At 36.2% G+C, this 27,432-nt stretch overlaps 1 protein-coding gene across 7 annotated transcripts in view; it reads right to left on the bottom strand.

The window, feature by feature from the left end:
* The window catches only part of TCF12 (transcription factor 12), a 373,055-nt gene that overhangs the window by 112,670 nt on the left and 232,953 nt on the right, over positions 1-27,432 (bottom strand). For all 7 annotated transcript variants that reach the window (XM_059913202.1, XM_059913200.1, XM_059913209.1 and 4 more), the window contains one exon: positions 2,517-2,581. In XM_059913202.1, coding sequence (XP_059769185.1) covers positions 2,517-2,581 — 65 coding nt within the window. The remainder of the gene's footprint in view (positions 1-2,516; positions 2,582-27,432) is intronic.

The raw sequence follows: 27,432 nt of genomic DNA on the forward strand, positions 1-27,432 counted from the left end.
ACAGTTTCTTCTTCTTTAATACTCCATATGTGCTTGTATTTGGAGTATACAGAGGAACTGGGTTTCTCAAAGCATAATTCCCAGTCGATGTGAATTAAAATCACCTGGGGTACTTGTTAAAAATAGAAATTCTCAGGCCCCTCCCTGACCGAACAAATTAAAATGGGAGGGAGGTAAGGGATTCTTACCTGCAGTATAATTACATCAAGGTTAAAAACATCAAGCATGAGTTTAGAAGGTTTACCACTTGCTAGATGTACGGCACTGAGCAAATTACTGATACCTCTGGAGAACACTCATTTTCTAACCTGCAAAATGGGTGCTGTTAAAAGGAGTAAATGTGGGAGTTCCCTGGTGGCCTATTGGTTAGGATTCCGGGATTTCACTGCTGAGGGCCTGGGTTCAATCCCTGGTCAGGGAACTAAGATCCCGTGGGCTGTGGGTATGGCCAAAAAAAAAAGGGGGGGTGGGCAGATTAAATGTGTAATTCAATGCCTGGCTTAGTTAGTGCTCAGTAAATGATAACAATTATTATTAGAGTGCTATGCATTTAGGTTTGAATAAATGTTTTGATATGAGAATTAAATCTGGTATAAACACATATTAATCACTGGTAAAAACTGTTAAGATTCATCTTTGCAAAATTGGAGAATTACATAAATGGAGCTTATCACGGATTCTAACTAAATAGCAACACCTCTGCCAAGGGAGTATAAAAAATGTTACGTGAAAACTCATTAATTAATATAAGCATTAACAATAATTTAACAGCTGCAGCTGTAATTTCAAAGACCTTACAATAGTTTTTTTCCCCTCAAGTTTAGCAGTAGTGTTAACATTAGACCAGTGGTTCTCAATCTTTTGGTTTCTTAAAAATAATATTAAGGACTCAGAATAGCTTTTTTTGGTGGGTTATATGAATCGAAACATTTTAAAATATGCATTCATTTTGTAAAATACTTTCCCTTTGAAGTACATGCAGTTTAGCCTTCAGAGACTTACAAAGTATGTGGGGAAAACTGCTAATTCTATTTTTCAAATGAATAAGTCAATACAGAGATGGGATTTAAGGTTAAATGCCTTGTCTTAGAACCACAGGTCAGTAACTCGCAGAGATGGGATTTGAACCTAGGTATTCTGATTCTGAAAGGCATAATTATGGGAGAGGTATTAAATGAAGTAATATTGTTAGTATGACAGTTAAGTGCCGATGTCTAAAATTAGGGGGGGGTCTCATGAAAGGCATGCAGACAGCGGAAAACTAATTTAATATATTCTGCCTTTCCTTTGTATGCTTTTTGGCTTGATTCTGATGGGAATCTACAGGCAAACTGAGTGTTTAGGATTCTCAGTGTAAAGATGTGGGGAAAGAAGCAGAGAAAATGGCCATTAGTAGAAATGCAACATGCTAAGGAATATGCAAGAGCTGAAAGAAAGTTTCCAAGTCAAAGAGATTGTAGGAAGCTCAAAAAATTGGATGTAGATTTGCAAGTAGCACTTTGCAAGAAACCGCCCTCAACAGGAAACCCCTTGTGTCTTGTCACTTTAGCAAAGCTATATTATAACTACCCTTAAACCAGGCACTTGCCATGGTCTGGTCATCTCTGGCCCAAGCAGTTTTCAGATCTTTTGATGACACAATACCTTGCCTAACCTGTTGGTTCTTCCCATAGATCAAAGAAGAAGAAATGAAGAATAAGTACTTAACAGATGACCAGACCTCTCCCCTAGTTTGCCCTTTAGTAACCTCATGAACAAACTGTGTGAACAAACTTGTGAACAAGACAGCATCTAAAGAAAGATCACAAGAAGTCAACAAGACTACATGCAGTGGGGGATGGCAATGACTCTGATCCCTTATCTCAATGATTAACTGAGATTACTTCCTCTTTTTTCCCCTTTAAAAACTGTCTTGGCTGAGCAGAACCTTCGGAGTTGGTTTTGGGGGGACACAAGTCTGCCTTCTCCCCAGAATGGCAGCTGTCTGATTAAAAGCAATCCTCCTTTCTACCAACACCTGCCCCTCAGGTATTGATTTTCAGCAAGCAGCTAGACCTGAGTTTGGTAACAGGTTGAAATGAAAGTACTTCCAACATTAGTAAGTTTAACATAGGATGGTCAAGCTACACAGAGCAATTTTATGTTCTTCTTGTACTCTATCAGCAACACTGTTCTTTTCATGAGGAAATAAACAAACATCATTTTCAGAAATAAGCATTTTGGAAGAGGGTAGGAAGCTAACTGCTACTTTGCCTCCAGTTAAAATGGAGGTGAGCTATGAAATTCTTTGATGATAGAGAAAGACAATCTGATGAACTGTGGAAGGGAAACCATTTTAAGCAGAGGAGCAGAAAAAAAGAAACTATGTTTAATTACTAAAATCCCACCACATTTAGTCACAAATTAAATGCACAAATAATGGTGAAATAAATTGGAAAAATTTCTACCTCCTCTGTTAAAGTCTTTATCTATGTGTTAAAAAATTATCTCACAGCTTTTGTTATTTATTAACTTACTTGACAGCCTGGTAATCCAGTATCTCTGCTGTACAGGGAAAATGAGCCTCTCTCTGACGTTTTTCCTGTAAAACAAAGAAAATAGTTCCATATAAAAATCCTCATTTACTGACACACAGTCAATTCAACTTCTAGACCATTCATGGAAGTACAGAGAACAAATGAGAAACAAGAAGACAAAAATCCAATAAATAAGACTTAAAAAGCTCACTACCATTCCAGTCATGTGAAATAATGAAAAAAAAATATTCAAAAGAATAGATGTCTATAGAGCCAATAGTATGATTCATATACCCACAAGTGAGAATGTTTTCCCATATTTGCTTCAGATTGAACACTCCCCCCTTTCCTTCTCTCTCTGAGAAATTGAAACAGTAAAGATACAGTTCACATCTCACCCCAGACCACAAGGTAACCACTATCATAAAACTGGTATATGATTCCCATGTATATTTTGAATCTTTTAGTACATATTCATGTATTCAAACAATATACATTACTATTTGTGTTTAATACATTTAAACAGATGGGATTACATGGTATATATCTTGAGATAGATGTTAAAAGTAAGCACCTAGTTCATTCATTTTTTACTGCTATAGAATGTCCCATTATACAAATAAAACCACAGTGATCTATTCTCCTATCGAAAAATAGAAAAACAGTTTCTGCTTTTTTTTCTAGTTATCATGAACAATGCTTGAACAAATATCCTTGCATGTCCTATATACACATAAGAGTTTCTCCAGGATAGACACAAAGAAGTGAAACTGCTGGGTTAAACAATGCACACTTTCAACTTCATAAGTAATACCTTTCTCTGAAGTTGTCATGCCAATTTATACTCTTCCCCGAAATGTATAAGAATTCCTGTTGGGATTATACTTACAGTTCAAAAGCTGATGGCTAAGTATCAGGAATGGTATAGGCCAGCTCTAGAGGGAGAGCAGGTGTCTCACAGTGCTGACAATTGACAGCAGTGTTCTTACTCGTTTGCTTTTCAGTACACATGAGTTTAAGTAAGTTCAGGAAAGCCAATTTTCAAATAGTATATAGTTTTAAACGAAACAGTCTTTCACAAATAGACATGTTGCTTAAAAAGATTTCTGCAAGGATCACAGTTTGATGTTAATATCAAAGATAGAGATACAAGTAAAAATGACAATGGCAGAGCTAATTCTTTTTCTTCATTTCAGGGTTAAAAAAAAACACAATGTAATTAAATCTGACAAGTTATCCAAAATATTTAAAATTATTGAGGCTATATGAAGTCACCATAATTGTATACTATACACTGAGATATCAGCTTGTGATTATATAAAAATGTATAGTTTATTAATTTAAAAAACTGCACACATAGATGGGATGCTCAAAATTGTTTACTGATAGGGTGCATAATTTTAAAAAAACTTAGAGACATATGTACTAATATTCTATCATTTTCATTGATGTATGCACCCCACTGATGTATTCAACTGGCCAAATGATGTAGAAATCTTACAACTCTGAACTTGGCATCTACTGAACCTTTAGATATACAAAATAATTCTTGTAATAACAAAGCTAGTTATTAGAAAACACTTTAATAATTAAGAGTATAATTTCTGAGCCCATTAGGATATTATAGCATACGTCTTAAGAAGCACTTACTGTCTGTTCCTGATGAAGCACTTATTTCAGGTGAAGCAATGCCAACACATAAAAACGCTGATTTATGAGAACAGGTTAATTAATGTGGTCTAGTTGCCTCACATTATCACCACCAAGTAGTATGTTCTACGTAAAGAATTTTAATTTGCAAAATATACATATGAAATTAAAAAGAAAAACATTTCTAACTCTTTAAATATATCCTTCACAAGTAAGACTGCTTATAAAAGTCAAGGTGATATCTCACAGTTTTAGATTCTACACTTCAACGCTTGGAATGTGGCTTCACAAAATCCTTAAAGGATTATTCATTTGCAATTCTGACACACACCCCTCCTTGCCAGACCAAGAATATGGAAGAGACTGAAGGGATATGCCAACACACCACAACAGGCAGACAGATCACTGGGAAAAAATAAAGAACGGCCCACATCTATGATTTGCAGGTAGTACTTTATTAATCAACTACATTAAACAAGTTTATGAGATGTTAAAAATGATTCTCAGTATATGTCTTTAATTTTAAGAAAATGTTGCCTTTAAAAACAAATCATGGGGCTTCCCTGGTGGCGCAGTGGTTAAGAATCCGCCTGCCAATGCAGGGGACACGGGTTTGAGCCCTGGTCTGGGAAGATCCCACACGCTGCGGAGCAACTCAGCCTGTGCACCACAACTACTGAGCCTGCATGCCTAGAGCAAGTGCTCTGCAACAAGAGAAGCCACCGCAATGAGAAGCCCGCACACCACAATGAAGAGCAGCCCCCGCTCGCCGCAACTAGAGAAAGCCCGCATGCAATAACGAAGACCCAACACAGCCAAAAATAAAATGAAATAAAATAAATAAATTTATGAAAAGAAAAAATAACACATCATGTCTCATACACTTGGCAGGACAGAATTGGGAGACAGTAACATTTTAAACCAATATCATAAAGTTTAAAAAAAAAGACTATGCCAACGAGTTGTCATTCACAAAACACTATCAACTTATTAATAGTTGAAATACTCACCAAGTCCTTTTTACCTTGTAAATTCTTCCTGAAACGTTATCTCAAACAACCAGTAAAGACTTGAAACTAAGTAACAACTGTTATACTTTCACTCAAATATACTAGTAAGGAATCTTTTTTTTTTTTTTTTATTGTTGAGGTGGAAAAGGGAACAGAGTGAGAGATCAATATTAGGTCTGTTTTTTTAATAAAGTACAGATTTCAAATACAATCTTAATTTAAGTATCTGTGTGGAGGCTATCCATCAGATAGACTGTTTAAGAAAATGTGAAGTTTTAAAACTTACCTCCTGTGCCTATTAAAATTTCTAAACAACTTCTTTTCACAGAGGATATTCAAACCAGAGAGAATGAAAACTCATTTAATATAAGCTCAAAATATTTCAAAGTAAAAGTTCCTTCTGAAATGGAAAGCTGGTAGCTTGTTTTTAAAATGACAATGAACCTAATTCAAATGAGATTCCAAAATGTAAATACATTTTTATTTCACCTTTAATTTGTTAGGAACTATTTATTTCTTAGGGACTTAGAAGTCTGGGTACTCCTGAAATATAATAATGCATACTCAGTCTGAGATTTAAAAGACAATAATCTTTAATTCTTTCAAAATTACTTTTCATAAGAACTCTTTTCATGAATTAAAATGAATCCTATGTCTTTTTATTTAATCTTAGGTGTCTGACAAATAAGAAAAACTTCTGACTACTGTATTATGGGGTTACTACTTTTACATAAATATTATACATAAATTACAGTACGTGGACAATTTTAACAGTAAACATCAGCTGAATACAATTTAACAACTATTAGTAACTTAATGTATATCTAATTTCCCTTGAAACACCTATGAAAAAATATTATAAAAATTTTACTGGGGTATTCTAGCAGAGGGGTTTTATTTGTGTGTGGGTGCGTATGCATCCTGGGCCTCTTTGGCAGTCTTCACAATAATGTTTTTAAAAGTACAAAGCAAAATATGTAGTATTGTAAAGTAAACTGGTATGTTATTAAAATGTTAAAGAAGTTTGCTGCGTAGTAATATATGTGCCTTTTAATTAACACATTAAATAGTAAGATCTAGAACCAGGCCTATTAACAATGGTAATTTCAAATCATAAATGACAGTTTAAAGATATCTGCAACAACTATATTATGCTATGAGAATATCTGTTCTATTAGTGACAAAAATCATAGATACTATCAGGACTCTTTTGCTACCCTCATTCAAAATTGAAGGAAATGCTAAATTTTACTTGGAGACTGGAAAAATAAAAATGACAATTTTTTCCCTGTCCAAGTTCACTGATTTTCCTTCCATTCTGGGGGTCTCTGGACTCCACCCTAAGAACCTCAACACTAGGAGAAGAGCAACATGTATTGAAAGATATACATTTATATACATATTTGTATATCAAGCCAAACACGTATTTCATAAATAAGTATTTTGTGTGCAAAAGTATTTTAAGTACCTAGACTTACATGGTTTACATTAATCAGACTCAGTATTTTCTGACCCCAAACTGAGAAATGCTCAAGATACGACAGATGAGTTTGACTAATTTGGACAGGATTTATAACAATTGTTCAAGAAATAGCAAATTACTGATTCAAGAAATTATTTTACCCAGTTGTTTGTATAAGATGTATGAACTATTAGAGGCAGTCATTACTATAACAAATTTTCTTGGAATTAAAAAAAATAATTCTAAGTTATTTTGTTCCGTAGCAAAAACATACATGTCACAACAGTAAGTTGCAACTCTCCATTGCTTGCCTAAGCTCCAAAAATACAAACTAATGTTAATATTAGTCTATAAAGAACTCTTCAAAAGATAATTTTACCTACATTCTTTTGGCATAGGACACAATCAACAGTCAAGTTGAGGCTGAGGATTGACAGGCACAGTTCATTCCCATTCCTTGCCAACCCATTCCTCCCCAACCCAATCACAAATATACAAGAGTTGACTAGATGGAAGAATCTGAGTTTGATAAATTCCATCAAACATTTATGGGTTAGTCAATCTGACAGATGGTGGGGTTATGAGATGAAGAACCAAGCCTGCGCCCTTAATAGGTGTCAACAAGTAGAAAAGTTTATACCCTACTTGGATGAAAAACAAGTTTCACAGTTAAGGTCAGGTGTCTTGAGGTTCAGATCCAAAACGCACTATGGGTGGTTCCAGAAGAGTGGACAGACAATTGCCTGGGGCTAACACAATCCATAAGGCCTACTGAATGAGGAAGGGGACCCCTATTCAAACCTGAATGGAGTAACAGGCACCTTCTGATCATACTTAAGGTGGAGATGAAACTACCCACCATTTCACAGAAGATGGGTCTTCTGAGTAGGTGGCCCATGTGAGAACAATACAGCCTTTGAAGGCAAGTGACTTTCAAACAAAAGTGGTCTGGGACATAAGCTGTATTCTGCCCTACATACAGCTTAAGAGTTGTCAAATTGGTTTTCATTTAGACCCAGATCACGCCATCCCAAGGCTGTGAGAACAATCAGTCTCAAGGATAAAAGGGATATGCACTGACTGGGACAAGTTGATCAAACACCTGAGTAAACTCTAAGGTCAGAGCTGAACATGCTTCCTTTGCCCAAGGCCTAAAGAGTGAGAATCTAGCTAGTCTTGGAAGTTTCTAGTGTGGTGAGAACCAAATATAAAGAGGATCCCATCTTTCATCTGATAGAGAGATAGCTCACTGATTTTTTTTCAAAAGCAATTAAATGCCCTTTTCCCCTAATCAGCAAAAGAAAAAGAAGGAGGTAGAAAGGTAAGGACTAAAAACACAAAATGGCAAAGAGAAAAGGAAATGTAAGATGACACAAAAGAAGAGAAACATGGAAACCTGCCTTCCTTTACAATCTATCTGCATTTTATTACTCCATAAGTGCCATCAAGAATATACTGGCTTTATTAGACTAAATTAGACTAAAATTAGACTAAATTTAGACACAAATTAGACTAAAAAAAAAAAATTGAACCACAGAAACCAAGTCATCCTATCCTGTACTTATATAAGTGATTTTTCTAAACGTAAATGCAGGATTTCATTTCCTTAAATAAAATTATTTTAAATTTCATCTTTGATTCATCACGTTACCCTAACCTATCTGAATTTATGCTAAATACTTGGAAGCCCCAGAAAAGAGGGGTAGGAAGAACATGACCAGAAATTTCTAACGCTTACTCCACCTCAAAAATTGAAGGTATGTCCACTCCCAGAGGAGTGGAGGAAAGAGTCGAAATGACAGGAATCCTCTTGGCAGGTCATTTATGTTGGTGGAATGTACCACACCCAATTTTGGGTACCCTGGTTGTAAGGGTTCAGATTTTAAACAGGGTAAAAGTAAACTCCAATTCTGGAAACTCCTTGAAGTGCAGGTGAATTAAAGGACCCCTACATCATTTCTGAGTAATTATAAATACCAAGTAAGACCAAATGACCTTTCCCAGGATCAAAGACTCATTTTTCAATGAGACTTCAGAGGTTACCTAGTCCAACTCCCACCCAAAGCAGTACTACTTTGAACACAGAGTCTCACCAAAACAGGACCACTGATGATTGCCTTCTACTTTGTATCACCCACATTTTAAGAATAACACTAAAAAGCCAAAGTGTAGGGATGGTGAGGGAGAACTCTCAGAAAATAGAATTTCCAACAGTAAAATAAAAACTCTGCAGAATATTATATAACATTCCAGTTATTCTTATTAGTAAAGAGATTTGTGTAACGATTAGCTCTTTTGTTACAAATCTATTTATTAATGCAGTGGGAGACTTAATAGACATTTTTAGCAGGCAAGTTACTACTGGTGAATCACAATGAGTTCATGTTTATTGGACATTCAGGTATTTTATGGTGAAATGGTTATTCACATTTTTTGCTCACTTTTTTCCTATTGGATTGTCATTTACTTGCTGATTTGCAGGAGTCCACGTATTTTTGATACAAAACCTTTTATTGTATCTATATAAATATTTTATGTAGGCTGCCTTTTCACTCTCTTAATGGTGTCTTTTGATAAACATAAATTCTTCATTTTAACATAGTCCAATTTGTGCATTTTCCCCTTTATGGTTAACATTCTTTGGTGTGTGCACTGTTTAAGAATCTCTGCCTGTTCCAAGGTTACAAATCTATTTTTCTATGTTTTCTTCTAAAAGCTTAATCTTTCACACACTTAAATCTGAATTTGGTTTTTGTGTATGTTGGTAGGGGGTCAAGGTACAACTTTTTCCCGTAGGGATATCCAATTGACTTCAGTAGTTTTATTGAAAAGATGATCCACATCTTAAAAGTATCACTGTGGCTGCTGTGTGGAGAATAAATTATGGGGGAACAAGTATGAAAGCAGGAAGACCAATTAGAAGACTTACTGAAATAATCCAGATGAAAGCTAGTGATGGCTTTAATTGTCCTGACCCACTGAGGTATGTACTATTAAATCCCCATTTCACTAATGAGGAAAAATAATTTGCCCAAGGTCACAGACTAAGTAGATGAAAGACTAGAATGTAGGGCTATCTGACACCAAATTCTTAACAGCATACTATACTGCGTTATTTTCCATTGGAGGTTTAGGACACAATTCTTATATTCTAATCATATACATAGACATTTAGTGGATCCCAAATACAGTATAAAATTTTTTCTCTATTGAGCCCTCCAAGCAGCCTCTACCAATCAACTGATTTAGCACTGCATGTGAAACGTATTCCAGCTGAAGGAGGGAATGATGACAAATCGTTCCAAAAATAATTGGCAGCAAAGCCCAACTACTCCAGAGGTTGGCTCTGGGTATAATGAGAACATGGGCAGTTACGCTGGTTACACTCACAGGTAATAGCTATTCTTTTCAGTTCTCACAAAGGGCACATGATGATGTTACTCTTGCTTCAAGTGGCTGTTATAAAAGTATTTATTCTTATCATGTCTTTCTGGGCCTCAGTTTCCTAATCTATAAGAGTAAACAAGTTGGACAAGATCAGAGGTTACATAATGACATCCTGAGAGATTGTTTTGTGTGGCCAATGCAGGGATTTGTTTGTCTGTATATGTTTAAAACAATTTTTAAAAAATTAATTGCTGTGCCAGCCATGAGAACACACCTTGCAGAACTCCTACTTTGGGGAATGTAACTAACTCCCTGAAGTCAGTTCCTTTGGGGAACTGCTCCAGCTGCTGTGCTCTAGAATCCATGACTGCTTTTGTACTGAGGCCCACTTGCTTTCAACACATTTGACAGAGTATGGTGGGGAAAGTAAAGCACACCCCTTCCCGGGAGACATGGCATTACTTTGTTGACCAACTTTGGCTCGCGAACTCTCCAGCTGCTTTGCTGAACCTTCCTTAGGGTACACAGCAGTGTAGGACGCTTCCACTTCCTCTTCTTCACTCTCACAGTCTTGAGGTTGCTGTCGGAATTTGCTGACTAGCTATTACGTGCAAGGCACTGTGAAAGGTGCTTTACTTACACTGCTGGTTGCATTGCTAGCTGTATTCTTCATCCTACTAGATATCCTATTAATACCAAGGAGTGATTGAAGGAAGCTGTGAGATATGACAATAAATTTTCAAGATCTCCTGTAGATCTCAGTCTACTGGCTGGAGAAACCTGCCCTATAATACCCTCTTAGCTGTATGTGCTCTTTTCCTACCAATGCAAAATAATGTCTTTATGAGGGAATGACCAGAGAAAAAGATACTATGGAAGATGTAGCTGGCTCAGCAATTATTTCTGCAGCAGTCCAGTGAATACTTGAAAATTTCCAGCAAAATTTAGTAATTTCAATGAGTAGCTATTACTCAAGAAATAACTGTTCACTTTATGAGCAACAGCACAAATTAGAACAAATAGTTTCCCTATTTGTCTGAAAGCGAGTATTATTTCAATGTTCATTCAGGCATATTGATTTACATTCAAACTCAAAATCTATTAAATAAAAAACTGCATCACTATATTTTAAACGAGCAGCATGAGACCGTTTTTCTCACAAGATAAAGGCTTAACTTAGAAAGAGAATTCCTGGATGTTTCAAAAATTACCTAGATCAACATTACCACGATTCAAAATGAAATATTTCAATATATAAATCAGGAGAGCTTTTCTATATTTAGTTTTCAGAGAAACAATATAAAATCCTTACATAGGCAAATCTAAATATTTGGGCACAAATCTAAATTTGATCACAGTTTTATGAGCAGACTATCCTCCTCCCCCTTGGGTATCTCTGAAAACTCATTAATTACCTAATCCTCTTTACTTATAGAGAAGCTTTCCCTCCCCTTTTTGTGGGTGAACACTACCAAAGGTTTCATATAATTTGAATCACAGTAACCACTTGGAGAAACATAAAATACTATCCTACAAAGTGTGGAAATCTGTAATGCCATTGAGTATATCTAAGCAGAGACTTAGGAATTCTGATCACTGCATTCATGTCTTGGCTCTTGCTTTTCTCTCACTGAGTGAACTGGGCAAGTTACAAGTCACTTGACATCAATGGCCCCACTCACTCTTTTAGGAAGACCAACTCAGTAACATGTACCTCACACAGGTCTGTACAATTTAATTAATGCTTATAAAGTAGTTGGAAATTCTTGTCTGAAAGAACCTAGGACGATGCTAAATATCAGAACTACAGTCTTCATTCTGGTAGCAACCTGTTTAAACTTACAGGAAAAAAAAATCTTAAAAGGAACTCAAACTAACAGATTTTTTTTTTTCCAAGGGAAGGAAAGAGAGGGAGGGTTTTTAACATAAATGCTTGCCTATTTTCTTCACAACAATTTATTTAAGTATTATTGGCTAACATTTGTGCCAAGCACGCTGCTGGCTACATTGAAGATATTTAAATATCTAGTGCCAACAAGCACAGCTGCTGGACTCTCTATGCCCTCCTCTTGTTCACTCTGTGCCAGATTACTCACACAGCTATGAATGATGAGGCAGCAGCACGGGAAAATGCCAAGCGTGAGTGAGATTAGTGATAGCCCAGAGGATCCCTACAGAGGTCAGTGATTAGCAAGTTCCCAGTTGTAATCAGTTTTCTAACCCAGTCTTTATCTCATCACTTATTCCATCTTAACTTAGCAACAACTTCCTGTAACAGGCATCAGAACTATAAGCATCTTCCCAATCAATCCTGCAGAATTGCTACGGCACCAATAAAGGATCTCATTATCCTTGATAAGAACACACAGTCAGACCTGGGCAATTTGAATAGACTTCAGAAATGACTTCTTGAGACTAAAACCTGAGATGAAGCAGTCCAGGGTGCAAACATTCACCAATCCAGCTACCCTTCCCAATTCTCTCCATCCCTCCTCCTAAAAATCAGATTCACAAATTAAATATAAACAGATAGATGAGGATGAGAAGGTTTATACACAACAGTCTGCCTTTGAGACATTGGAATGCCCAGAGAGAATACTAAAATGCAGGATTCAATATGAGATGGTGAGGTAAGTAGGTAGGTAGAAATTAGGGATGAATGAACAGAGTAGAATAAGAAAATACATTTGATCAATTTTAGTCATTTATCAAAACTTTCTGGACCATTTCATGGTCCAGTTGTGCCATATACAGAATCCATACCAAGGTACTCATTACAGGTAGATCAAAATCTAAACACTTCTCTCAGACATTTTACTTAATAATTGCTTTTCTAAATTGTATCTGAAAACATATTCACATCTGTACTGCATTGTTGCTTTGCCTTAGATTCAGGATTTAAGTGTGTTTTCTCATTTCCCCAACCTTATGTTGTTTAAAACTTAGAAACAAGGACGTTTCATTTTTACAGCAATTCAACAAATTATAGAACTAGGAATTATCTCTTCATCTTTGGCTGCATTTCAGGAGAAAACATGGTGAATATGTGTTCTCTAAAAATAATCAGGTAACTTTTGTATCTTAATGTTTATGACATTCTTAAATAAAAAAGGATTTGAAATAATTCAGTTGATGCTTTACAACTTTCTAGCCAATCCTACTGAGCCAGTCCTTCAACACACCTCAATCTTGTCTGCTCTTCTTACCCCAAAAATAAAGAAAGAAAATCAGGTAAAAATCACATCACCAAAAAGTGGGCTGGGGGAAGAGAGAGTAGCATTGTTATCAAACTATCTTGGTAATCATACACCTAAATAATCTACTCCTTCTTACATACTGTCTCTGCTTTCATCAAATGCTTGTATGAATGTTTTCTCTCAGAAATTTCTTGTATCATACAATGATAAACAGAACATGAAGCTCATTATTGTTAATTCCCATGATTTTCTCACATCTTTCTGTACTTTGGCTGTTTTAATTTAAACCGTGACCTTAATCAGGCAAGGTCACTGTCTGAGTCTGTTTTTTTATGGCATCCAGGGACCAGAAGGCAGATGCCACTTGTTCAGGGAACACTGGACTGGAATTCAAGACTTGTGTTGTTTGCATGCCAGGAACAGATTCTAGTCCAAGGCAGTATCTATGGCATACAGCCACATGGAGGCAGAGAGACAGTTTAAGAGAACTGTGCTCTAAAATAGCAGATAATAAATGATTGTTAATTAGCTAGTTTCCCTTGACAGCGAGAACTGGAATAGAAAAAAAGGACCTAGTCAATGGAACTGCCACCATTCACCAACTATCTGATCAGAAACAGGGTAGTGAAATGAAACAAGCATGGAAATGAGAGCCAGGAGGGTCTATTCCTGTCTCTGTGTGAATTAGCAGTGTGACATGCATAAATCATTAAACCTCCCAAGGCCTCAGTTTCTTTACCTAAAGAACGGGGTGGGGTGGGGCAAGTTTGGACTGGATGATCTCTTTCTGTTTTATATCCTATGAAATTGACATCCTCATTTATTTTGCTATTAATCAGTCACCCTCTTCTGACAGAATGTAAATTTGGGCACTCCTGGTACGAAAAGGAAGAAGACAAGCTGCTAAAAAACGTAGAGACTTTTGGAATAATGATGACGTATGGCTATAAAATGAAGTATAGGGCTTCCCTAGTGGCTCAGTGGTTAAGAATCTGCCTACCAATGCAGGGGACACGGGTTCGAGCCCTGGTCCGGGAGGATCCCACATGTCGCGAAGCAACTAAGCCCGTGTGCCACAACGACTGAGCCTGTGCTCTAGAGCCCGTGAGCCACAACTACTGAGACCGCGAGCCACAACCACTGAAGCCCACGCATCTAGAGCCCGTGCTCCACAACAAGAGAAGCCACCGCAATGAGAAGCCTGCGCACCGCAATGAAGAGTAGCCCCCGCTCGCCGCAACTAGAGAAAGCCCGTGCGCAGCAACGAAGACCCAACGCAGCCAAAAATAAATAAATTTATATATAAAATATAAATAAAAAAATAAAAATGAAGTATCTAGGCAGTTCATCATAACATCTGTTTAATACATTCTGAGATATTTAAACCATGAATATGGTAAGCTGAATATAGGAAACCGAAGTTAATATACTCAGAATTATTAAGACTTCATTCTACTCAAATTAAGAAAAACTCTAAATGGTAATAAGGTTTTTCACTGGGGCGCAACACCCTTCACCGATACAACGTAGGAAGGTAAACACATTTGGTACACCACAGAAAATGTACAGATATGGAGCAAATGAAGGAGACTATTCTATTCTGTTTTCTTAAAACAGATGGAGAAAGCCCAAAAGAAAGCCTTAAATCCCCATTATGGTCTACTAAGATTTAAATAAGGTTCTTGATACATGATGGGAACTCTGAGGGTAGAATATGACACATTCAGTTTTCACTGAGTGGCCTCCAACAGTGCAATTTACTGCCATCTGACCTCTGTAGTTTGAAAACAGGTAAAGGCTTGCCTTGAATTCTCAATGGGTTATAATCCAGAGTTTGTGAGTCAAACTACTCAAAATGAGTTTTTTTTTTTTTTTTTTTTACAACCCAACTCATTATAAATGGCAAATCAAGTTAAAGTATGTCTGTGTAAAATATTTGTTGAAGGGAGAAGCAAAGGAAGAAATTAAAGAATAAAGGAGTAAAGAAAAAACTGTAATAATAAAATCAGAGAGGAGGCATGGGGCAGTGGTTAAAAACAGTGACTCTGGATGCAGACTAACTGGGTTTAAATTCCCACTCCACTTCCTACTAACATTATTACCTAAACCTCTCTGTCCCTTAGTTGCCTCAGTGCTGCAATGGAATAATAAGAGTTTTACCTCACTGGGTTTTTGTGAGGTTAAAATGTATTAATATACAAAGTGCTTTAAAATAGGGAAAAACACAAGATAAGGGCTAATTAAATATTAGTTATTATTTTAAAGAAAAATACACTGACTGGAAGATCCATGAATGTGTATCCTGTGCTTGAATATCAGTGCTTGAGGAAAAAGTCTTAAATAGAGAATAAGTAGGTAGATTCCAGGGAAATAATTTAAAGAGAACTTGTGGATACTTTCAAAGTTTTAAAAATTCTTTATGCCTTTCATTTCATTAAAATTCATTAAAAGCTAATGGCTTCACTCTTCCCTTAGCATTAATGAATGGGTATTTCTCTAGCACAATCTGTACACTGGGCCACAAACAATTAAGCTTCTGTTCACAACTGAAATAAAGATAAAGATTTACCAAAAAAAGCATGCAAGGCATGAAAAAGGTAGTAAAGAATTTAAAAAGAAATGAAAGCACAAAAGAAGGACAACCTAAAGTGAATTTTAACAGAGTTGGAGATTCTATAACATAGAGGAAACAGGGTAGACAGGCTTGCATGTAATCCTTTACTTGCTTATTCCTTTTTTTCCAGGAGTTGGGAAAAATGGTTATGGGAGATTACCTTGGATCTGATAGTTCTAAGCCATTGGTTCAAGATACCTTGGTTGTTATCTGAAGCTCATGGGGGACAGGGGGGCAGACCATCCTTGTTAGGTAAAAAGGAGGAATTACACTGTGAGGAGGTTTACCACAGTGTATAAACAAATGGGATGCTCACTACTTAAACATTTTCATGTAGGGAAGAACCTATTCTTTAAAATAAGTGCAAAAATCACTAGAAAATAGAGAATAAAAAAGTCAAAACTTTTTTTTTCCAATCTCTTTTTTCTCTGTGTGCTTTGACTATTTACATTTAATGTGATTATTGATATGGTCAGATTTAAATCTATCATTTTTGTTAGATGTTTTCTATTTTGTCTCATCTGTTCTTTATTTCTTTTTCAGTCTGCTTTTGGATCAAGTATTCCATTTAGTCTCTACTATTGACTTTTTTTTTTTTAGTGTTTGCCCTCAATTTATAATATATATCTTTAGCTAAAAGGGTCTACTTTCAAGTAATAATGTAATAGCATAGGAAACTTTCGAAAGTATACTTCCAAAATCCTCCCTCCAATCCTTTGGGTTATTGTTGTTATGCCTTTTGCTTGTACATATTTTATATACCCCACATACAGTGTTACTATTTTTGCTTAGACCTACAGTTATTTTATAGTATGATTAAAAGTGAGGAAACATATGTCTTCTATATTTACTTTCATTTTTACCATTTCTGGAGCCCTCATTTCTTTGTATGTATCAGGGGTTGGCATACTATAACCCATGAACCAAAGCTGGCCTGCTTCCAGATTTTGTAAATAAAGTTTTACTGGAATAAAGCGATCATCCATGGTTGCTGTTGTGCTACAAAGGCAGAGATGAGTAGCTGTGACAGAGACTGTCTGACCTACAAACCCTAAAATACATGATATTTGGCCCTTCACAGAAAAAACTGGTGTAGATACAAGTTTCTGCCTGGTGTCACATTCTCTACGCCTAAAGAACTTTAACAGTTATTGTAGCATAAGTCTGCTGGGAATTGATTCTCTCAGCTTTTCATGTATCTGAAAAAGTTTTTACCTTTCCTTACTGAAAAAACATCTATTTTCAATGTATACATAATTCTGGGCTGACAGGGTTTTTTTTTTTTTAACACTTTAGAGATGTCACTCTATCATCTTCATGCTTGCAACTTTTCTAATAAGAAGTCTGCTGTAGTTTATTTTTATTGCTCTGTATATACATGGTTTTTCTGCCTCTGGCTGCCTTCAAGATCTTCTCTTCATTGTTGGTTTTCAGCAGTTGGAATATACTTCTAGGCGTGTGTGCGTGTGTGTTGTTTTTTAAAATCTTATATCTATGATTTTTTTTCTCTCTTCTTCTCCATCTGAGATCAATCACAAACATGTTAGACTGTTTGACATCGTCCCATAGATCTTTTATCACTTTTTTCTCTTTCTGTTTCAGTTTGGATTTCTGTTAACTGTATTCAAACTTACTGATTTCTTCTGCAACTGTGTTGTCTATTGACAGTCCTGAAAGAATTCTTCATCTCTGATATCGTGTCTTTTATTTCCAACATTTCAGTTTGACTGTTACTACCTCCATCTATCTGCTAAAAATTTTCCATTTATTTGTGCATGTTGTGCACCTTTTTCCATTAGATCCTTTAATATGTTAACCAGAGTTACTTTAAAGTCCTTGTCTGATAGTTCCAACATCTGAGCCATCTTTAGGTCTTATTCTATTGATTATTTTACCTCTTGACAATGTGTTTTTTTCCCCTTACGTTCATGAATCATAATTTTGACTGAATGCAGGATGTTACGTGTAGAAGAGCAGATACTGAGGTAAATAGCATTTAGGCCTGGAAATGAGCGTGCCTATTCCAGAGTAAGGCAATTAGTCAATCTAATCAGGAGTTTAGCTGGGTATGATTGTTGTTGCTTTGGTTACCTTTAGCTGACGAGAAGCTTCAACTCCCTCCAGTGATTGGCTGCTTTTGCCTAGTGCTTGGCATATGGCTGGGCTGCTGTAGGACTTTTCTGAGCGTTAGTTTTTCATCCTCAGCTTTTAACAGATCCTATAAACCTGTGCTCCAGAGTGGGGGTGTCTCTCCATGCTTTTGCCCCTCCTCCAGTGGTAGACTGCTGTTGCTTTCCTGTCCTTCACCTTTCCTCCCTATAAGAGCAAAACTCTGCTTCATATCTAAAGTTGACCTTGGGTTGGAGTTTTTACCCCTCTCTGATAGGCAGGAGACCTGTACTTAGTGTAGGTTCTTAGGTCTAAGATGAGTTTTCTGTCCTCCCCCAATCACAATGTGTCTTAGCTTATGTCCTTTGGGCAAGAGGCTTTGTTGCCCCATCTAAAGCAGCTCAAGTACCTAGGATCCAGGGAAGCTGGCATGCATTTCCTGCTTTGCCCATAATGATAGATGATCAGCACCTGCAAGAATCTTCTTCAGTCTCTTGCCCTAACCCCAGTCTTTCTTGTGAGTACTCAGTGGAAGTTTGAGGAGGAAAAGTTTGAGAATGAGTGTGAAATCTCCTTATGAACTGTTCTTTTGTTAGATGCTCCCAGTTATTTCAAACTGATATGTTGCCAACCCTTGGCCTTCTTCTAACAATTGGGCTTCTGTTGAACTTTAAAGTTTTCACTGATTCCTCTTACCTGCTTGTGTTGTGATACCTTATTCTCCCATGCTTTGCCACAGGTAGTACAGTTCATGTGTACCATTTCTCCTTGGAATTTAGGTCACATGATTGCCATGTAATTTCAGCTCCCTGATGGACTCAAAAAAGAGTTTTGTACTTTATCAGGCCTTTTCATTTTTTCTCATCATAAAGAGTGAAAATGGCATGTGTTGCAGATCTCTATACCCTAAATAGAAGGTATATATCCTCTGATCTTCATTTTGGATGGTTTCCATGTCTGCAAATTCACTGATTTTTTCTTTTGCAGTGAATAATCTGCTGTTAATCCCATCCAGTGTATTTTTCATTTCAAATATTGTATTTTTCAACTCCGGAATTTCCTTTTTTTACTTTTTTCTTTCATTTCTCCTCTCATCATATTCATCTATATTTTTGAGCTATGGAGCATATTTACAACAGCCATTTTAATACCTTCATTTGCTAACTCCATCATCTCTGTATTTCCAGCTCTGTTGTTTCTACTGATGAATTTTACTCCTGGTTATAGAATATAGTTTCCTGCTTCTTTTCATGCTTAGCAATTTTTGCTTTGATGCCAGACATTATTAAGTTCACATTTTGAGGTGCTAGATTTTGTTGTATTCCTTTAAAGAATGTTGGACTTTGTTCTGGTAAGCAGTTAAGTCAAACTGGAATCAGTTTGATACTTTTCCAGCGTTGCCTTTAAGCTTCGCTAAAGGGGGTCCAGAATAGCCTTTAGCCCAGGGTAAATCTAGCCTCACCAACACAATACCTTTCTGAGTACTCTACACAATGCCATTTATTATGAGATCTTTCCACTTTGGTTGGCTGAAAGAAGAACTACTCCCAGCTTTGTGTAAGTTTCAGGAATTATTCAGCCTACTCCTTATGTGATTCCTTCCTGGTCTCAAGTTAAGTCTCCTCTCACACATGCACAGATCAGTATTCAGCCAAAAAACCCGAGGAACCCCTCTACAGATCTTGAGCTCTCTGTGCTTCCTCTTTTTTGCCCTGCAAATCTGACCTACCCTTGGCTTCTCTGAATCCTGTTCTTTGTCTCCTCAACTCATTAAGACTGTTGGATTCTGTTTGATTTCCTCTTCCCACTGCTGTAGCCTGGAATCTTCCTCCAGGGAGTAAAATGGAGAACTGCAGGACTCACCTTGATTTTTTTCCTTTTCTCCGGCACTGCCTATTGTCCAATGTCTGAAAACTAATGGTTTAATGAGGACTAATAACTCGTTTAATGAGGACTATGAAACTTTCTGAGCTTTTTTATATACCTCTTAGAAATCTTCCACCAGCCCCTCTCCCCAAAAAAGAAAAAAAAAAGCATTCTCCTACTCTTTCTCTAGCAAAACCATTTTTATAGATCAGGAAGGTAAAACAGAGCAAACCTTGACTCCCATAAATAATCAGACTTTCTGACAAAAAAAAAAAAAAAACGACTCAAAGGAGTTCGTATGGTAGAAGATAACATACCACAACAGTTACTATCTTTACATTTTGGATATCCTAAATTAAATACATCCTACTCAGCTAGACTATACCATAATAGAAACTGGGTTTGATAAACTCTTGGAAAATCTAAAAACTCTCTTAAACTACTTTTGTTTTTATGACATTGTAAAGAAGTTCTCTAATTTTTAACCTCAGATGTTTTATTTCTAAAATACTTTGAATTGCACTAAGTGTGCTGACATATTTGAATATGGAACAAACTGCTCTAAGAATATGATCTCCTGTACTAACTACACACACTGTTATTTCTAAAAGGTTAAAAAGCTGGCAATTTTCCAATTCTTTCTCATCAGTTCAGTTATGGAATACAATGTCCAGTTCATAGTTTCTCCTGTATTTTCTTTTGACATGTTGACTAGTTCTCTGAATTTAATCTCAGGTATTTTGTTGTGCAGACCTTCAATTTCTCATCCTACTGTATGTGCTATGATATACACACACACACATTCTCACATGCTCTAGACACCATACAGCATTAAAAACATTTGTGAAAATTGCTGTTATTAAACTATATTCTGGATCAGCAAAGTGGCACAGCAGGAGCATGCTAGGTCCATAAACTATACTGTTAGAGATTACTGCTTCTTAAACTCTTAAGCTAAGTCATATTTACATTTATTTTGACACATATTGCTTCTTGTCTACATCAGACTACATCCAATAATAAAAAACACTTATTTCATTACAATATTTTGAAAACCAGTACTAAGTAACAGTAAAACCCACACTTAAAATTTTTATTTTGAAACAATCCTATTCTTCCTGTGAGAGATTCCTAAATCCTGGCAACTTAAACTTTGATTTAGCACTCTAATCCTGGAACTGTCTCATGTGAGAAAACTGGTCATATATTCTAGTTAATCATAGTGTTTTAAAGTCCATTTGAACATTGTTCTTTTCAACCTTGTTCATAAACTTGTATTTTGTTATTTTCCTTAAACATTCTAAGTTAAATCCTACTGAAGGTTGCTGGACTCGCTAGTTTCCCTGCATGAAACACTTTTCTGCCAGAGCATTCACGTCTCTGCTCAAATGTTACCTCCTCGGAGAAGCCTTCTCTGACTATCCTATCTAAAATTGGAAAGCTACATGTAAAAGAATGAAATCAGACCACTTCCTAACACCATACACAAAAATAAACTCAAAATGGATCAAAGACCTAAATGTAAGGACAGATACTGTAAAACTCTTAGAGGAAAACATAGGCAGAAAACTCTATGACATAAATTACAGCAAGATCCTTTTCGACCTACCTCCTAGAGTAATGGAAATAAAATCAAAAATAAACAAATGAGGCCTAATGAAACTTAAAAGCTTTTACACAGCAAAGGAAACCATAAATAAGACAAAAAGACAGCCCTCAGAATGGGAGAAAATATTTGCAAACGAGGCAACTGAGGATTAATCTCCAAAATAAACAAGCAGCTCATGCAGCTCAATATCAAAAAAACAAACAACCCAATCCAAAAATGGGCGGAAGACCTAAATAGACATTTCTCCAAAGTAGACAAACAGACTGCCAACAAACACATGAAAAGATGCTCAACATCACTAATTATTAGAGAAATGCAAATCGAAACCAATGAGGTATCACCTCACACTGGTCAGAATGGCTATCATCAAAAAATCTACAAACTATAAATGCTGGAGAGGATGTGGAGAAAAGGGAACCCTCCTGCACTGTTGGTGGGAATGTAAATTGATACAGCCACTATGGAGGTTCCTTAGAAAACTAAAAATAGAACTACCATATGAGCCAGCAATCCCACTACTGGGCATATATCTTGAGAAAACCATAATTCAAAAAGAGTCATGTACCACGATGTTCACTGTAGCTCTATTTATAGTAGCCAGGACAAGGAAGCAACCTAAGTGTCCATCGACAGATGAATGGATAAAGAAGATGTGGCAATGGAATATTACTCAGCCATAAAAAGAAACATAATTGAGTTATTTGTAGTGAGGTGGATGGACCTAGAGTCTGTCATACAGAGTGAAGTAAGTCAGAAAGAGAAAAACAAATACCGTATGCTAATGCACATATATGGAATCTAAAAAAAAGGTACTGATGAACTGAGTGGCAGGGCAAGAATAAAGACACAGACACAGAGAACGGACTTGAGGACACGGTGCGGGGAGGGGAAACTAGGACGAAGTAAGAGAATAGCATTGACATATATACACAACCAAATGTAAAATGGACGGCTAGTGGGAAGCTGCTAATAGCACAGGGAGATTAGCTCGATGCTGTGTGATGACCTAGAGGGGTGGGATAGGGAGGGTGGGAGGGAGGCTCAAGAGGGAGGGGATATGGGGATATATGTATACATATAGTTGATTCACTTTGTTGTACAGCAGAAACACAACATTGTAAGGCAATTATACTCCAATAAAGATATTTTTTAAATAAATAAATAAAACAGTCTACTCTAGCCCTTCCTTCTCTACCACCTTTTATTAAGTCATAAGATATGTCTTGTTTCCCTTGCAGAGATACAATAATTTAGCTGATAACCATCATAACTCACCATTTTCCCCTTTTCTTAATATAAGTTTACAAACTCTGCTTTAATTTGTGTTGCTACTTTATCTACATTTTATTATTTCTCATATTTATATTTTGCTGTATATTTGCTATAATTGAAATTTAAAATTCCTTTGCATTTTCTGTTCCTGTTATGCCTCTTTCCATTTACAACTTTATAAAATATGCATAAAGATTTACTTGAATCTTCATGTTTTAAAAAAAATTTTATATTGGGACTTCCCTGGTGGCACAGTGGTTAAGAATCTTCCTGCCAATGCAGGGGACACGGGTTAGATCCCTGGTCTGGGAAGATCCCACATGCTGTGGAGCAACTGAGCCTGTGCGCCACAACTACTGAGCCTGTGCTCTAGAGCCCGCAAGCCATAACTACTGAGCCCGTGTGCCACAACTACTGAAGCCCACGCACCTAGAGCCCGTGCTCCGCAACAAGAGAAGCCACCACGAGAAGCCTGAGCACCGCAACAAAGAGTAGCCCCCGCTCACCACAACTAGAGAAAACCCGCGTGCAGCAACGAAGACTCAACGCAGCCAAAAATAAAGAAAAAAAATTTTTTTATATTGTCTTTTTTTCCCAGGCAATACAATCATCTTAGTATTTCAAGGAAGAGTTCCTCATTCTGGATAAAGCACTTTTTTCTAATATAAAATGCTTTAAAATATTCTGAATGGAAGACTATAGCAGGTAAGTAGCATGAATGGAAAACAAATCATTCGTGGATCAGAAGCAATTGTTTAATAAGATATAAGTTTAGAGTTCCTAATAGATATGTTCAGATCAAGGAAGAAGTATAAAGACAGCTCCCAAAGGGCTGGGTAACTACCATATTGATGTTAAACAAATACCATGCTCCATGGAATTCAGCTTTGTAGCAGCAAATAATAAGCTTAATAAGTGAATATACAGTTATATTCTTAGTACTGAGAACAGAAGTGATCCAGAAACCATAGCATTTATTCCACGTTTACCTCCTCAACTTTTCTGGATTATATTCAGCCTGTATCTATTTTAGGAACTGCTTTGGAAGGTCCTTATGTTTTATGCAAGGAACTGCTATTTTCCCAGATGAATAGAATATCCATTCTCTGACTCCAAGTTTCCATGACAATAAAAACAAAACATTCATCAGCACCAACTTGGTATTTGATGGCAAATGCAGCTGCAGCTTGTAACAGTTCAATCTTTATCCCAACTCTTTTCTGCAGAACAGAGGCACTATATTTCTCCAAAGCAACTGAATTGTTTTTACACTGATTTTCCCCCTACAAGTAGAGCTAAACACTAACAGCTAAATGTGTTACACCATCTCCAATCTTCAAATCATCCACTCTTCCCAAACTCGTGCCAAATACAATGAAAAGTTCCTGAATTTTGCTAAGAGCACATTTGATTTGTGAACTCTGAAAGCTTAGCTGGTTTATGTATTACAGATTTAGAGGAACATAAATGTTTAAGCTTTCATTGGGACAGACATTAAGAGTAAACAAAAAGCTGTTAAATTCAATCAGATTATGGTAAGACAGTGCCCCCTTGTGTCTCGGTGTTTCTACCTTGTCTAAGTCCAACATTCATTTCCCTAGAGTTCTATGGTATGGATTTATATAATTTTAATATCATAGAAATAAACAGGACTTAATAACTAGCAGTTCTCCTAAGACAAAAATTCTAATTTATTATAAATACATTGGCTATTCAATATCAGTGATTTTAACATGTATAATCTGCAATATGAGGAAAATGTAATGACTTTGGACAGATTCAGTAGTTATTTCTATTTTAAATTTCTTATTTAATTTACTATTAGAGCGGTTGACAAAGTTTTTTAAATGAAAAGAAAAAACTCATCACCATCAGTTACATTCTCCTCTGGTAATGGTTCTCCTCTATAACCACTTTATACTAGTACTGGTTACCTTCATTATCACCTTGGGACAACTAGTGAGTTCCAAGCTTTACTCAGCAAACAGTTTTGACTAAATGGAGGAAATATGAAATTCTTAAAAGTATCTGTAATGACAATGTGAGCAATTCTCTAAAATACATATACTGTAGAAACAAAGTATACAGAAAAACATCTGTGATTTATTTTAACCACACTCCAAATGCAATACTCATACTAGAAGCCTGGGTAAGAAGTTTATAAAAAATCAGAATCTCAGGTCCCATCCCAGATGATCTGAATTAGAACATGCACTTTAGTGAGATCTCCACATGATTCTTATGAACATTAAAAATTGAAAAACAGCGCTCTAAACTCCCTGTCCTCCTGTCCCCAGCTACCATGGGAGGGGGTGGGAGAAGGAGAGAGAGACTGATTGACTCTTTGGGCATGGGAGATAGCTCTTAGAGACTAGGTGGACCCTAAGGGAGGAAAAGAATCAGAAATGGCTTTGGGAAGGCAATCCCGAGTATATAACCCAAGCCAGGTTTGCCTGCTTTACCTAAGTGACTCCTACTGCAACTCTGTTTTTTCCACTTTCTGAATCACCTGAAAAGAAGTAACAACAAAAACTCTGCCAGTTAAGAGTTTAAGTTGGGTGATAAAGCAGCTTATAAAAATGCAAATAATTATGTGAGAATTGTTAAGTCCATCACTTATTATCAATGATGCCTAGTACTTATATTTTTTACATATCACAACCTACATTTACCATACATTATCTCATTTGATACTCACTCACCACAGCTCCGATAAGCAAGTGTTATCACTCCCATTTTATAAATGAGGTGACTAAGAATCACTGAGATCAACTAAATTCCCCAAGGTCATACAACTAGTGAAGGATGAGCAGATTGCTAAAATATAAGTCCTGATTCCAAACCTTAGGTTCTTTGGACTGTACCATGCTACCACTACTCATTAATGTGAATGAGTTTATTTAGATTGCTTTTCTCCTGCCAGTAGCTGAGGTCAGGATATTGATGATCTGGCAAACCACTGGAGAAAAAAAGAGATAACTCTAGACAGAGCACTCTGGGGAAGAGTCTCATAGCTGAAGACTAAAGTAGCATAACATTATTGGGCATATGGAAACTTGGAATAAGGGACTCAGGAAGGAGAGAGGGGTTTGCAGGCATGAAAAGTGGGAAGATTCCAAAGATGAGTTATACAGAGGAAACAGGTATATACTTACGCATGACCTGAGGCATAAAAAAGGAAGAACTCTTTCTTCTAGGTACCCCTTCTGCTCTTTGTCTAGTACCACAACAATCCTAGATACAAGTTCAGCTACATTATGCGTCACTTTCTTGTAGACCAGTTTGAATACTTACTCCTATTACTTTTAACAGTACTTAAGGGAAAAGATATACAAGTTCCAAATAACTAGCAAACTAGCTTTTCAAACATACAACATATTCATGTGTTGATAAAGAATCATAACCTCCTAGCCAATCAGGAGATATCTAGCAAACACCTACTTACACAATTCAGGAGGCAGATGATCAAAATGGAACAAGTGGTGGATTTAGAATCAAACACACATGGGTTCTAATTCTTGCTTCACTACTTAGTGACAGGATGTTGGATCAAGTTAATCTCTAATTTTTAGTTTTCATATTTTTAAATGCTAAAAAATAAACAGTAATTTATCTTTGGTAATAGTATAATAATGTTCGTATTTTTGCTCATTATATTTTGATTTTCTACAATATGAATTATATTTGATGGGAAAAGATATTTTATTTTAAATTTTTTACCTTCTTTTTTAAAAAATATTCTTTTCCATTAGAAAAATATATTTTTAAAATGTACATAATACATTCCTTATAGATAAACTATAATCTTTAGAATAATTCATGTATGTAAAGTATTTAATATAGTATGTGCATGAAGACATTAGGTTATTTACCCAATCATCATTACAAAACAGTCACCATGAACACAAATATGTAAGCAAAGCATGAAAAGTATAAGAACTCTCAGTAATTTATGTAGTTAGTAGTGCTACTTATTTACAGAAAAGCATTTATAGTAAATCAGTAATGTTTCATCAAATTATTTTCAAATAAGTTTAGGAATATCAACTATTCTCGTCCAGAATTTGCCCTTATGTGTGCTAAGTATCATCAATTTATCTTTCTGTTCATTTTAAGAGTGAACAAGTTCCAAATTCCTTAGGATGTGCCTCATTTCCATCACTTTCTTTCCACCCTCAATCATCACCATCTCAGTTCAGGTTCCAATGGAGGAATACCTAAGCAATTATCTCCCAACTGATACCTCTGCCTGTCTCTCTTTGCTCTCATCTATCCACACATTGTTGATAAACTCGTATTTCAAGAGCACTTTTGTCATTACATCCCAATGTATGGAATACAAACTCCGTTTTTAAAAATCCTGACATTCCAAGTTCTCCACGTTCAGGTTCCCATCTAAATTTTTTTGTTGTTATTTTAATTTTGGAAACAGTCTAAAGCTTACCAAAAAAGCTGCGAGTACAGTAAAAAGAATTTTTTTCCCCTTGAACCATTTTTGAGAATGTCACAGACATGATGCCCCACCATCCCCCAGTACTATAGTATGTCCTACTGTGTACTGTGCAAGTAACCACACATACAACCATCAGAATAATCAAATCAACATTTATACATAACTACCTTCCATCTTCAGATCCCATTTGAGTTTTGCCAAAGATCTGAATAACACCTCAGCAAAAGGATCAAGTTCAGAATCATGATTGCCTTTAGTTGTCTTAACTTTGACTTCCATGTCCCTGA

Source organism: Balaenoptera ricei, chromosome 2 (assembly GCF_028023285.1).
Source record: "Balaenoptera ricei isolate mBalRic1 chromosome 2, mBalRic1.hap2, whole genome shotgun sequence".
In the NCBI taxonomy this organism is placed as follows: Eukaryota; Metazoa; Chordata; class Mammalia; order Artiodactyla; family Balaenopteridae; genus Balaenoptera; species Balaenoptera ricei.